At 44.3% G+C, this 14614-nt stretch overlaps 1 protein-coding gene across 1 annotated transcript; it reads left to right on the top strand.

Moving 5' to 3' along the window:
* The first annotated feature begins 1132 nt into the window (after positions 1-1132).
* Positions 1133-1612, top strand: LOC112033693 (uncharacterized). Its single transcript, XM_024066474.1, has one exon. It carries the CDS (start codon positions 1133-1135, stop codon positions 1610-1612), a length of 480 nt encoding a protein of 159 aa, XP_023922242.1.
* Positions 1613-14614: the final 13002 nt, after the last annotated feature.

Genomic DNA, 14614 nt, shown 5'->3' with positions numbered 1-14614 from the left:
CTATCACCTCCACATTAAATGGCCACCACTAACGTTCTAGCCGTATTAACGAGGAAAAGACCCCTGAACAGTGCTGCCTTGATTGCTACAGCTCCCAGAATGTTAAGGAAAGGCTGCTGATGAGACAGGCACTAAGTAGTGACCTGTACAGTCAACAAGTGGAGGACCAAGATCAGGGGTAGGGAGGATATATAATGTAGAGGACCTCCAAAGGGAAGGGGGGGAAGATCCTTCATAGCAAATAGTGGAAGAAGCAAGAGCTACCATCCCTGGAGAGGAAGGCCGAGGACAGATTTTCACACCCTAGTCCACTTGTAACCATGCTAAGTCGTTATAATCTTTACTAAAGCCTAGTTCTTCAACCCACGCTTTACAAATTTATTGTATTGGGCTAACTGGGTTTGAATCCACTCATCCAATGGTGATAGTGTTCGAACCCGGTCCTTACAATTGGTGCCTTCTGTGGGAAGAACGCATGCATTAGTAAGGACCACAGCCAGGCATGGTAGGATCAGGCCCTCACCAAGGGAGCTCCCATCGGCATGAACCGGCTAAATTCCAGCACCAGAATAACTATGGTGACCTTGGGCACGGCCAAAACGAGGAGAACGGATGATTTCGAGAGGCAAACGTGCATACCTCACAAACTAGCGGAAGCCACACCCGTAGGGACGGCCACGTACCCTAGAGACATGATAATGGCCAGGCCACGCGATCACAAGAGGTTAAGAGTCACGCATCCCAGAGACAGGATGATAAGGTGGCCATGCAGCGAGAGATAGATTATTTGAAGAGAAAGCTGTGCCATGCACGGCAAAGGCGATCCGAACCCAGCCCTGACTTACCCTCTGACGACGAAAGTGATGACGACTACAAGCAAAGGTCGAGAACACCCCTGAGCGAAACTTTCTCCCACGAGGATGAGAGCTACCAGAGGCGTAAACGTGATAGCCCCACTTCTAGGGGCTTAGGGAGTGATGCCATGAGCAGGGCACTGGACCGGCTCTCAAAGTCACCCTTTACACGTCATATAGAGGAGGCGATGCTCCCTCAGCAGTTCCAGCAGCCAACCTTCACCGTCTACAACGACAGAATAGACCTCGTAGAGCATGTGAGCTAGTTCAACTAGAAGATGGTTGTGCACTCTAGGAACGAGGCGCTGATGTGCAAAGTCTTCCCATCCAGCTTGGGACCTGTGGCAGTGAGGTGGTTCAATAGCTTGAAGACGAACTCCATATATTCGTACAGACAGCTGATCCAGGCCTTTGGTTCCCGCTTTGTTACAAATAGCAGACCTCCTCAGCCCATGAGCGCATTACTATCCCTGTCCATGAGTGACGGGGAGACTTTAAAGGCTTACTCGGACAAGTATTGGGAGATTTACAATGAGCTAGACGGCAAGTTCGACGATGTCGCCATCAATACATTCAAGAACGGACTACCAATGGGGCATGGCCTGAGGAAATCCTTAACTGGTAAGCCCGCCGCTAACATGCGGCAGTTGATGGATCGGATCGACAAACACAAGTGGGTAGAGGAAGATCTGCTGCAGGACAAGGGTAAGGAGAAGGTTATCCCTCAGGAGAGGAGGGATTTCAGGTCAGATTGGTAAAATAATGCCCGCCCGATAAGGGATTTCGTGGGACAATTTGGGGCGACCAATGCCCAAACTGTCAGCACCGTGTTCCGAGAACCAGTATATAAGGTGTTGGAAAGGATCATGAATGAACCATACTTCAAGAGGCTGAGTAAGATGGCGGGGGATCTGAGAAGCGCAATCAGAACCGTTACTGCTAATACCACCAGGACCACGGACACGCCACGGAGGACTACAGGAACCTTTGGAACTACCTGGACCAACTAGTCCGGGAGGAAAAGCTGAAGCACCTCTTACACTATTCCAATAGTCATCAAGGCCAGGCCTACCAGGGGCCATAGAGGGACACCACCATGGGGCAACCCGCTGGCACAATTAATGTAATCCTGGCTGCGCTAGGAAGAACAGGCACGCGCCCCTCGCGAGTGCTGTCTGTGACCCAGATACTCGCCAAGGAGTCCCAGTCAGGGCCGAAGAGGGCCAAGAAAGGCTTTCACTCGACCCTAAGCTTTTCTGAGGAAGACAAGGACGGGACCACCCAGCCCCACGACGATGCTTTGGTGATCACCCTCAGAATCGACGAGTACGATGAGAAAAGAGTGATGGTGTACGATGGCAGTGGAGTCGAGATTATGTACCCTGACCTATATAAGGGACTTAGACTGAAGCTCGAGGATTTGACACCTTACAGCTCTCCTTTAATGAGCTTCGATGGAAAGTTTGTCACTTCAAAGGGCATGATTAGGTTGCCCATCCGAACTGGCCTAGAGGTAGTGGAAGTGAACTTTATCGTGGTGGACACCTACTCCTTGTACACGGCCATCGTGGGCAGGCCTTGGCTCCACACCTGGGGGCTATTGCCTCCTCGCTGCATCAGAAGATAAAATTCTCATCAGGGGACCGAGTCCTCGAGATCCGGGGTTGCCAGTCCGCGGCAAGGCAATATATGGTAGCAGCCATCTCGCATCGGCACAGTGCAGAGTCCTCGGCTGCCATGGCCGAGAGCTTATAGCAATCAAGGACCTCGGTGGTGCCAACTGATGCGGCCGCTGAGGAAGCAAAATGTGAAAACCTAGAAAAAGTGGCCGTCGACCACTACCTGGAGAAGTTCTTTTAGGTCGGAGCCCAGCTACCTCCATAGGAGAAGGAGGAGTTGCTTGAGTTCCTCAAGAGGAACATTGACGTGTTCGCATGAGACCCCTGTGAGACCCCAGGGATTGATCCTTCCTTCATCTGTCACCACCTTAACGTCAACTCGTCCGTGATTTCCAAGAAGCAACCACCCCGGCGCCCGTCAAAAGAGCATGCTGATGCAATCAGGGAAGAGGTCAATAAGCTTAAGCGGGCAGGGGCTATCAAAGAAGTTTTTTACCCCGAATGGTTGGCCAACACTGTGGTGGTAAAAAAAAAAGTGAGAAATGGAGGGTTTGTGTAGACTTCACGGACCTAAATAAAGCATGCCCGAAGGACCCCTTCCCAATGCCACGGATAGACCAGCTGGTAGATGCGGCCGCAGGCCATCCTCGGATGAGCTTCTTAGATGCCTTTTAGGGCTATCATCAGATCCCACTAGCCTTGGAGGATCAAGAGAAGACAGCCTTCGTGACACCCATCGGGAACTATCACTACAACGTTATGCCATTTGGCCTTAAAAACACTGGATCTACTTATCAGAGGATGATGACAAGAATGTTCGAGCCGTTGTTAGGTAAAAACATTGAGATCTATGTTGACGATATGGTGATGAAGAGCGAACTGGTGTCCGGGCATTTGGCTAACCTCGGCTATATATTCGACATCCTGAGAAGGCACAGGCTACGCCTAAATGCTTCTAAGTGCTCGTTCGGCGTGGGATCTGGCAAGTTCTTAGGCTACCTCATTACCCATCAGGGGATCGAGGTTGATCCCGACCAAATCAAGGCTTTCCATAATTTAAAGCCTCCGCAAAACCCCAAGGAGATCCAGAAGCTCATGGGAATGATTGCGGCTCTGAATCGATTCATTTCCAGGTCAACTGACAGGTGCAGGCCCTTTTATCTCCTGATTAACAAGTGGAAAGGATTCGAGTAGTCTGAAGAGTGTGTCAGGGCTTTCCAGCAACTCAAGGAGTACCTAGCCCTGCCACTTATCATGTCCAATCCAGAGGCCGGCGAGGTCCTATTCGTATACATTGCTGTGGCGCTCCACGCTGTGAGCTTGGTGCTGATACAAGACGACAATGGCATCCAAAAATCGGTCTATTACATTAGCAAGTCACTGCATGAAGTTGAAGTCAAGTACTTACCCTTGGAGAAAGCCATACTTGCCATGATCCACGCTACGCGAAAGCTGCCTCATTATTTTCAGGCTCACACAGTGGTTATTCTAACCCAACTACCCTTGAAGTCGGTACTTCGGACTGCCAATTACACGGGAAGGATCGCCAAATGGGGGGCCTTTAACATTAAGTACATGCCTCGGACCTCTGTAAAGGGGCAGGTCCTGGCTGACTTGATGGCTGAATTTACCGAACCAATAGTGGGAGAGGTAGTCGAGAAGGGGGACATGGATGGAAAATCGGTTGGGGCAATCTCTGTTCCAAGGCCCCTATGCTGGAAGATGTATGTTGATGGCGCTGCGAACCAGAAAGGATCTAGAGTGGGGCTAGTCCTATTGTCCCCCGAAAAGTCTGTCATAGAAAAATCCCTGAGGCTCGGGTTCTCGGCCACGAACAATGAAGCTGAGTATGAAGCGTTGCTTCAAGGGCTGGTCATGGTGCATAAAATGGGAGGGAAGGAAATAGAAGTGTTCTCGGACTCTCGGTTAGTGGTGGGCTAGGTCAACAGAGAGTTAGAGGCAAGAGACGTGAGGATGCAAGAATACTTGAGCTGGGTCAAACGCTTGCAGTCAGCCTTCACCCTTTTCAGCTTATCGCATGTCCCTAGGAGCGGGAACACCCATGCAGACTCGCTAGCCACACTCGCCACGTCCTTGGCTGGAGACCTGCCACGGATTATACTCGTCGAGCATCTGGAGAGAGTAAATGAGGGAACAAAGGGCATGGTTCACATCCTCCAGGTTAGGGTGGGCCCCAGCTGGATGGATCCTATAGTGAGATTCCTCAAAGACAATGTCCTGCCCGAAGATAAGTCAGAAGCCGAGAAAGTACGAAGAAACGCTCCTTGGTTCTGGCTGTCTGAGGATCACAAACTATACAGACGCTCCTATTTCGGGCCATACTTGTTGTGCATCCATCCTGAGGCCTCGAAATTACTGCTTGAGAACCTACACAAAGGGATATGTGGGAGCCACATAGGGGGTAGATCTCCATCACACCAAGCCATCACCTAGGGATATTGGTGGCCGGGGATGCAGAAGGAGGCTCTGGAGTATGTTAAGAGGTGTGATCAGTATCAGAGGTTTGCCCCAAACATCCATTAGCCAGGAGGGGTCCTCAACCCGCTGTCCAGCCCATGGCCATTTGCCCAATGGGGCTTGGATATTATGGGACCTTTCCCCAAAGCGCCAGGAAATAAAAGATATTTGCTGGTCGCCACAAATTATTTCACTAAATGGGTCGAAGTTGAGCTCTTGGCAAACATTAGGGATGTGGATGCTAAGAAGTTCATCTGAAGAAACATCATTACACGGTTCGGGGTCCCCGAGCTCCAATTTAACAGTAAGGCCTTCAGGAGGTACTATTGCGAACTAGAAATCACAAATCGGTACTAAACTCCAGCCTACCCTCAGAGAAATTGACAAGCCGAGGCTGTCAACAAGGTCATAGTCAATGGGCTTAAGAAGAGATTAGACGATGCCAAGGGGAGATGGGTGGAAGAGCTACCCCATGTTCTGTGGACCTACCGGACCACGCCGCGGAGGTCAACGGGAGAGACGCCCTTCACCATGACTTATGGGGCCGAAGTGGTTATCCCTTTGGAGGCCAACTTACCTACGATAAGGACGAGCTCCTTTACCCAGGGCGGCAATGACAAGTTGTTAGGGCAAAGCCTAGACCTGATTGAGGAACGAAGGGAGAAAGCGATGATCTAGCTGGCCTATTAACATCAGAAGCTCAAGCATGGGTACGATTCCAATGTGAAGTTAAGACCGTTAGCACCAGGTGACCTAGTGTTGAGAAAAGTGGTAGGCGCCGCCAAGAGCCCCTCTTGGGGGAAGCTGGGACCTAATTGGGAGGGCCCCTACCAAATTACCTCAGTAGCGGGGATAGGTGCATACTGCTTAGAAGATTTAGTTGAGAAACCTGTACCTCGCCCATGGAATGTAAATAATCTGAAAAGGTATTATCATTAATGAAAAAGTTTCTTTTGATTCGGATTCTAAGTCTATCATGGTTATGTATCTTGCATTTTGATGGATATTCTAAGTGTTATATAGAACCAAGACCTTGCATGGTCCTCGAACTCAAGCCTATGGGGAAACTAACTACTTCAAAAAGATTCTATGTGTTAGAGAGAACCAAGGCCTTGCATGGTCGTCAGACTCAAGCCTATGGGAAAACTAACTACTTCAAAAAGATTCTAAGTGTTAGACAGAACCAAGGCCTTGCGTGATCATCGAACTCAAGCCTATGGGAAAACTAACTACTTCAAAAATATTCTAAGTATTAAACAGAACTAAGGTCTTACGTGGTCCTCGGACTCAAGCCTATGAGAAAACTAACTACTTCAAAAAGATTCTAAGTGTTAGACAGAACCAATGCCTTGCATAGTCCTCGGACTCAAGCCTATGGGGAAACTAACTACTTCAAAAAGATTCTAAGTGTTAGACAGAACCAAGGCCTTGCATGGTCCTCAGACTCAAACTTACGGGGAAACTAACCACCTCAAAGGGGACCTGTGCTAGGAAGAACCAGAACCCTACCTAGTCCTTGGGACATAACGGGTCTGCCTAAGCATACACGCCCTCACGTTATTACAATTACCGCTTTGATTGGACGAGATACAATTGGAGTTAAGATTATACAAGTAAAAAAAAAAAGTGGATAACGTGCAAATGAATAAATAGCCAGAACAAATAAAAAGAGAAATAAAACTCGCATTACATTAAGTCCATAGAAGTTACATGGCCGGAGTCACATTACAATGTAAAAAAAAAAGAAAAGAAAAAGACAAAACAAACAGCAAAACAGAAGCAAAAACAAGGCAGACGTGTCCTTGCAATGTGCAAAACATGGTGAGACAAAGGCGCCAAGGAGCCTATTCCTTCTACTTAATCTCCCCCTCTAGTGGATGGCTGGTTCGTGGCAGCCTCAAGGTCCTCTGAGCTCTGACTTAGAGGGATAGCCTGCAGAGGCACGGCAAGGATAGCTGCCTCCTCGACGGAGGAGACTTGGGCATCGGAGAAGGGATTTGCAACCTCTTAGGGCGCCTTCTTGTCGGGGCCTTCCCTTAATCCAACTACCCCGGGAGGATCACCCCCTTTGACAGGCTCGCCGACAAGTCCAGCAATCGAAACTCCTTCACCTGGAGTAGCCCCAACTTCCTTAACAACCTCCTCAGCCTCGAAGCTATTAGGATCAGCCTCGCGGATAGCAGGGGGTAGTACATGCTTTTCGCCTTCCACAGGTCGGACGAGGCCTTGACCCCGACTTGTTTGAGGGCCTCACCCCAAACCTGGGAACAGTAGTGCCTAAATACCCCAGGGACTTAGGCTTTGTAGGCAGCTTCCATCTCGGCTACCCCCGCAGGGTAAGCAGCCTCCTCGACTTCCTCCTTCGAAGCCAGAGCCTCCTCCCTACCGAAGTCCGACTCAGCCTTAGCCCTCACAGTTTCATCCTTGGCCCATTTTAGCCAAATTTTTGGCCTCCTCAGCAGCGGCCGCCTTCTTTGTCAGGTCTGCAACCAACTCCTTGGCGATTGCCAGTTGCTCATCTGCATCAGCCAGACACCTCGTCTGATATCGGGCCTGCTTCTAGGCACCAGCAAGGCCTGACTCTGCACTGTCTCGAGCCCGGGTCATCGCCTTTAGCTCCTCCCTGGCCTTGGCGAGGTCAACCTCGGACGTCTTGAGGGTCTAAGTGGCCTCTAAACGCTTCTCGCACTCCACATTGAGGGCCCTTCCTGGTCGTTGGCCGCTGCCTCCAACCTAAAGGTGGCCTAGACGGCCTGTCAAACAAAACGAATGCATAATAAGCCAAACTCAGAAAAAGGAAGAAAAATTGAAGTCAGAAAAATCATAAGCATTAAGGATCTTACCATTCCTAAGTACCGCTTAAGGCTGAGGAAGACCTGCTTACTTTTCAAAGTTTTCAGCTCAGCCATATTCATAGGGAGCAATAGGCATCTCTCCAGCGCGTCGGCCACATGCGCACCTTTGCCCTCTCTAAAATCCCTGAGGAAGGAGTCATCCCCTAGAGGCTCCCCATAGAGCTTTGGGGCGGGAAGCCAAGCCTAAGCCTTGGGCTGGGCAGTGACTTGCCTATCTTGGCCTTGAGGGCCTATCTTTATCTGCTTTGAGGGCCGCCGAGTGTCGTCCCCATCCTGCGAGGACATTGACTTATCCCTCATAGGCCTTTTGCCTTTATCCTTCTTTTGCTTGAGATCAGCGGGCTCGAGCCTAGACGGCAGACTCGTCTAAGGCGGAGGAAGAGGAAGCCTAGACTGGGCAGAGGCCGACCTAGTTTGGGCAGGCTAAGTCTTGGGAGGAGGAGGGGGAAGCTTTGGCTTGAACTTCCCCGGTTGGCCTTCGATTAGGTTCAGTAGATTAGTGTGGGACTTCCTCTTGTAACCCATCTCAGGACGATGAGAGGTTTCTGACGCTAAGAAGTCCGCTTCGGTCAAACGAGGATCGCTTAAGTCTCTAGGAGGATCCCCGGACTGATGGACTTGGTCAAAATCATCCTCGACAAGGCCAAAATCCGCAACTTACTCTTTCCTCTCTAGATTCTCTTCTCTGTCCTCGGCGGACCTGTGGGAGGGGGAGGGGCCTGCTGATGTAACACCTTCCAGAGTAGGGGGCTCCTCGTGGAATAGGAACCCGTGCTCGGCTACAATAATTTTCTGCAGCCGAGGATCTTTTGCTCGGATCACGTACTTCAGAGCCGCAAACGATTTTTGGATCGGAGTGTACCCCAGGATCTTGTGAGCGACTCTAACTTGATTGTCGGCTTCGTTCACGAAAATCTTCGCCCTTAGCACTTTCCATAAATCCTCCCTGTTGACCAGGTTGAAGTGATGCTCATGAGCGTGCGGATCTGCAAAAGGAAAACACGTTCATGTTAGTAACCAAACGGTACAAATTGCATCAACAATAGAAAATTGAACCCCCCCTCCTACTCCCACTGTCCTACCTGGTGTCCCCTCCGTCGTTGGGCAATGAAGGCCATCGTGCCACTTTTCAGACACGATGAGGAAATCCTCGTTCAGCCCCTTGCTGGACTCAGAGAGGCACTGGATAAGCCGAACCCTATTCTCCCTTGTATTCATGTAGCACGACTTGCCTGTTAGGTGCTGAAGGTTGTAACACCAGTTTACGTCGTGATGGGTCAACCTTAGCCCCATCTTCTCGTTCAAGGCGTCCACACAGCCCAGAATCCTAAAGACGTTGGTGGCGCATTGGGTGGGGGCTAACCGGAAGTTCGTAAGATAGCCCCTCATCACCGGCCCCATGGGAATCCTCATGCCACTTTCTAGGAAGGCAATGATGGGAATCACCACCTCGCTTTCCTTCCTCCGAAGGAGCCACTCTCCTTCCTTACAATACCTTAAGCCCACGTTCGCTGGTATCCTATAATCGGTGATGAATTTCTCCATCGCCTCCTCAGTGTAGACTAACTTCTTAAATCTACCCATCCCAAGTGACGCCTAAGAGACCTAAGAAAGAACACGTGAAAGAGAATAAGGAGTAGGGAGGAAGAAAGCTCAGAGAGGGATAGAGTGACTTACAGAAATGAGGAGAGGCTCCTCGGACAAGCTTTTTGTGCTGGAAGTGTAGTTGGAGACTTGGCTGGACTTAGGATACATGCGCAAGAGCTTTTGATTACAAAAAAAAAGGGGAAGTAGTTCGAGTTGGTATTTATACCCCAAATCGAGGAACCGTGCGGGTTTTCTCGCTCGTAAATGCGAAGCGAATCCCTACTGTTGGATCACCATCGCCTCGTTGGACGTGGGGAGCACGGAGCCGCCTGAATTTAATGAAGGACACGTTACGCGCATCGAAGAGCCAAATAACATGCCTTGGGCAGATGAAAAGACCCTGGCACTGGCAGGTGATAAGACTCGACTAGACACGGGATAGGCCGGAGGACGTCAAAATCCTCCTCTCCGCCCGAGGATGTGGATAACATGATTTTGAGGGGCTATTGTGGGGCCAATTAGTCAAACAGGCCCAGCCCACTTCATACCAGGCCCTAAGGCCCATGCCGAGGGGGAATTCCCGAAGGCCCACGCCGAGGAGGTATTAAAGATCCAAGGATGAAGGTAAGAAGCCCAGTTGCCAAAGAAGTATTGCTGAGGACGATTCTGTCCTCGGGCAGCCGAGGCCATAAAAGGTGGAAGCAACACACCATCAAGGGGAGTCTCCTAGAGCATCTCAAGAGAAAGAACCGGTACAGCGTGACAGCCGCTGAAGCATGGTGAGGGAGCAATTCGGGGAGGAACTGTCACCTCCGCATTAAATGGCTACCACTAACGTTCTGGACGCATTAATGAGAAAAAGACCCCTGAACAGTGCTGCCTTAGTTGCTGCAACCCCTGGAATGTTAAGGAAAGGCTGCTGATGGGACAGACACTCAAGTAGTGACCTGTACGATCGACAAGTGGAAGGCCAAGATCAGGGGTAAGGAGAATATATAATGTAGAAGACCTCCAAAAGGAAGGGGGGGAAGATCCTTCATAGCAAAGAGTGGAAGAAGCAAGAGCGACCGTCCCTGGAGAGGAAGGCCGAGGACAGATTTTCACACCCTAGTCCACTTGTAACCATGCTAAGTCGTTATAATCCTCACTAAAGCCTAGTTCTTCAACCTACACTCTATAGATTTATTGTATTGGTTAACTGGGTTTGAATCCACTCATCCAATGGTGATAGTGTTCGAACTCGGTCCCTACAAATATATAAATAAAATAATAAAGAACTTCAAATAACTTTGTTCTTATATGTTGTGAATTAAAGTATTTTTAAAATATTTTAAAATATATCTTTAAACTAAATATTACTAGTATATTTTTTTTTTCCTTTTATAATTTAAAAATTATTAATTAATTATATATGATATCCTCAGTCCGACCTTGGTCAGACCAGAAAACCAGTAACCACTCTCTTTTCGAGTTCTTTAACCAATCCGATTTTTAAAACCTTGATTTTAACATGTAAGTGTTAGGCCAAAACAACAAGATTGAAAACATAATTTATTTATATATTTTTTCATAATTGCCTACATAATTTGTCATGCCAATTATTGACATATATAATTTTTTTGAAAAGCATATATATATATATATATATAAGTAGTCCTGATTCATGCATAATAATATTGATGTTGATGGCCAAAAGCCTTATAATTCAATTGATATCTTTTAATATTTTCAACAAAGACGAATAAAATTCAAATCATCCCTTTCTATTGTTAAAAAATAAAAATATTCGTGTCAATGGTGGAATTAATTGAAAATAATGTTACCCTAATACTAGAAATCATGTAACAAATATGAAAAAAGTTGTCAAATTTTTTATATCCCTAAGATTACTTAGTCAATATGTGTGTCTGTGTGTGTGATCAAACACTTATAGCAGATTGTTGGAACTACTCTATACAATTAGTTTTTTTTTTTTTTCATTTTTTTTTCATAATCTGCAATTTTATTAAAAAGAAGAAGAAATAGATAGATAATCTACCATACAAGCAAGCCTTAAGAGCGGGGGCAGATTGTTGGAGTTGAAACAAAAAGAAACAACAAAAGATAAAGCTAGTTTAGAAATAATTCATATGTACATATCACAAGAGCTAAATTTTGAACTAATACACACAAATACCCTCAAATACCCTTCTTGTTTTATAGTTTTGTTTGGGACTTAAATCTATATTTACCTTGTCTAGGAGTATTAAGTCTATTTTTTGTCCTTCATCAAGGGGTTTTAGTCTCATCTAATTCTTTGTTTGGGCCTTAGGCCCATCCTTATTTGTCTTGGGGTGTTATACCTATCTTGTTTTGTCATGGGGCATTAGGCCTATCTTTGATTGTGTACAGGGGAATTATGTCTATCATTGTTCTCTGATTGGACTTAGGCCCATCTTGTTTTGCCTTATGCCTATTCTTGTTTGTCTAGGAGCCTTTATGCCCACCTTGTTCTCTATTTGGGCATTACGCCCATCCTTGTTTGTCTTGGGCTTTAACTACGTCATGTCATTTGTTTGGGTCTTAGGCCCATCCTTATTTTGTTTAGAGGTCTTAGATCCATGTTCTCTCTAAGACTTAGGTCTATCTTTATTCTGTCTAGGTTCTGTGCATACTTTTATATTATTTTGGGGGCCATAGGCCTATATTCATATTGGTTAGGATTGTTTATCACTTGTCTTGTTTTTTTGTCTTAGCCCTAGAGCCATTTTGACTTGTCTAGGGGTATTAGGCGTCCATCTTATCAAGTTAACCTTGGCTGATATAATTGATTTGATCTCTTGCCCATTTAACAAATGCAAAGCCTTTACCATAGTTTTGTTGAAAATCTAATGTAATTTGCATAACCCTTAAAGTTTTACAATGTCAAATTTGTATGCTCCCACCAAGAGAGAGATGTGGAGTAAAACAATGAAAATTGTACAAAATCAAAATGATCCCTTTCTTCTTCTTCTTCTTCTTCTTTTTTCTTTTTTTTTTCTTTTTTTAAAAGGGAATTTTCCCTGTTATGGCATAAATACATGACTCATGCATTAATCTTATCCCTTAGCTTCTTTAGTTCCACCCTATATTGTATCTAAGTAATTAATTTTGGTTTAAGAAGCATTGACACATATATTGATACAAACATGTAATTATATACTATATTTCTAAAAAATTTAGACCACCACACAAAGTGTGGATATCCCGATTAATTAAAATAAATTTTATTACCTCAATTTTTTTTCTTAAGTTTTAGGAATGTTTTTATTTAGTTATTTCATATTTTATAATTATTTAAAGTTTTCAAAATTAATAGTGTTAAAAATTATAAAGTATATTTAAAATAAATGATATATTTAAAAAAAATATTTATTTTTCTCCTGACATATCAAAACATTGAGAACATGTAGGAGTATTCATGCCGTCACGCATGGGAGCCTTAGACATATTAATATACTGGGTCCTTCTTACAAGTTAGTCCTTCAAAGCCTTTTCTTTTAGAGAAATGCTCTCTATTTACAACATTTACAAGTTAGTCCTTCGAAGCCTTTGATTTTCTTTGCTAAGCCTCGTGAGATCATTGGGTGTTACAATGTCAAAATATGAGGCAAAAATGGTGTCATTTTCACCATAAAAAAAGAATTCCAAAGAACTCATCTCTAAATTAAACTAATTAAATAATTTTTTTTTTGAATTCTAACACAATCTTATAAAGAACAAATATGTGCATTGAAAACTCATAATATTTGTTTTTGATAAGCAAGACTCTTCGATTTTCTTTGCTAAGACTCGTGAGTTCATTGGGTGTTACAATGTCAAAATATGAGGCAAAAATGGTGTCATTTTCACCATAAAAAAAGAATTCCAAAGAACTCATCTCTAAATTAAACTTATTAAATAATTTTTTTTTTGAATTCTAACACAATCTTATAAAGAACAAATACGTGCATTGAAAACTCATAATATTTGTTTTTGATAAGCAAAAGTCAATAGTATTGATATAAGCCAATTACATATATATACACACACAGATATATATATATATATATATATTAATGTCTTAAATTAAACCCCCACTTGTTTGTGAGTTGCTACTACTTTACGAGCAACTGCTCGTAAAGTAGTAGCAACTCACAAACAAGTGGGGGTTTAATTTAAGACATTAAATATATATATATATATACACATGTAATTGGCTTATATTAATACTATTGAGTTTTGCTTATCAAAAACAAATATTATGAGTTTTCAATGCGCGTATTTGTTCTTTATAAGATTGTGTTAGAATTCAAAATTTTTTTATTTAATAAGTTTAATTTAGAGATGAGTTCTTTGGAATTCTTTTCTTTTATGGTGAAAATGACACCATTTTTGCCTCATATTTTGACATTGTAACACCCAATGACCTCACGAGGCTTAGCAATGAAAATCAAAGACAAAATTATAAAGACTATGACAATACTGAAAAGGTTTTTCCTCCAAAAATACATGCCATATGGTGTTGTGAAAGTATTGTGAAAATGTTGTGGACTGAAAGCATTTCTCTAAAACAAAAGGCTTTGAAGGGCTAACTTGTAAGAAGGACCCAATATATTAATATGTCTAAGGCTCCTATGTGTGATGACATGAATACTCCTACATGTTCTCAATGTTTTGATATGTTAGGAGAAAAATAAATATTTTTTTAAATATATCATTTACTTTAAATATACTTTATAAATTTTGACACTATTAATTTTGAAAACTTTAAATAATTATAAAATATGAAATAACTAAATAAAAACATTCCTCAAACTTTAAAAAAAAAAAAAATTTGAGAGAATAAAATTTATTTTAATTAATCGGGATATGCACACTTTGTGGTGGTCTAAATTTTTTAGAATATAGTATATAATTACATGTTTGTATCAATATCTGTGTCAATGCTTCTTAAACCAAAATTAATTACCTAGATACAATATATTATGAAGAGTGAAGATCCTAAACCTACTGTTAGAGATCTTAAGTATTGGAAGTCACACCTGGCTCTCCTGGCTGGGTCGGATAGTGAAGATCGTCATGCCACGCGCCCGAGACGATCAAATAGTCGTATTCATCCCATTATTTGACTTGGGAAGGCAGGAGAGAAGTCTAACTGTGTCGGATCGAGATTTAAGGTAATATCTCACCCCCTTTTGGCTATGACACTCATTCATATTAT

The sequence above is a fragment of the Quercus suber genome, unplaced genomic scaffold, assembly GCF_002906115.3.
Source record: "Quercus suber isolate HL8 unplaced genomic scaffold, Cork oak 2.0 scaffold_1293, whole genome shotgun sequence".
NCBI lineage: Eukaryota > Viridiplantae > Streptophyta > Magnoliopsida > Fagales > Fagaceae > Quercus > Quercus suber.
The sequence above is the reverse complement of the archived record's forward strand: the minus strand, read 5'-3'. Positions and strand labels throughout refer to the sequence as shown.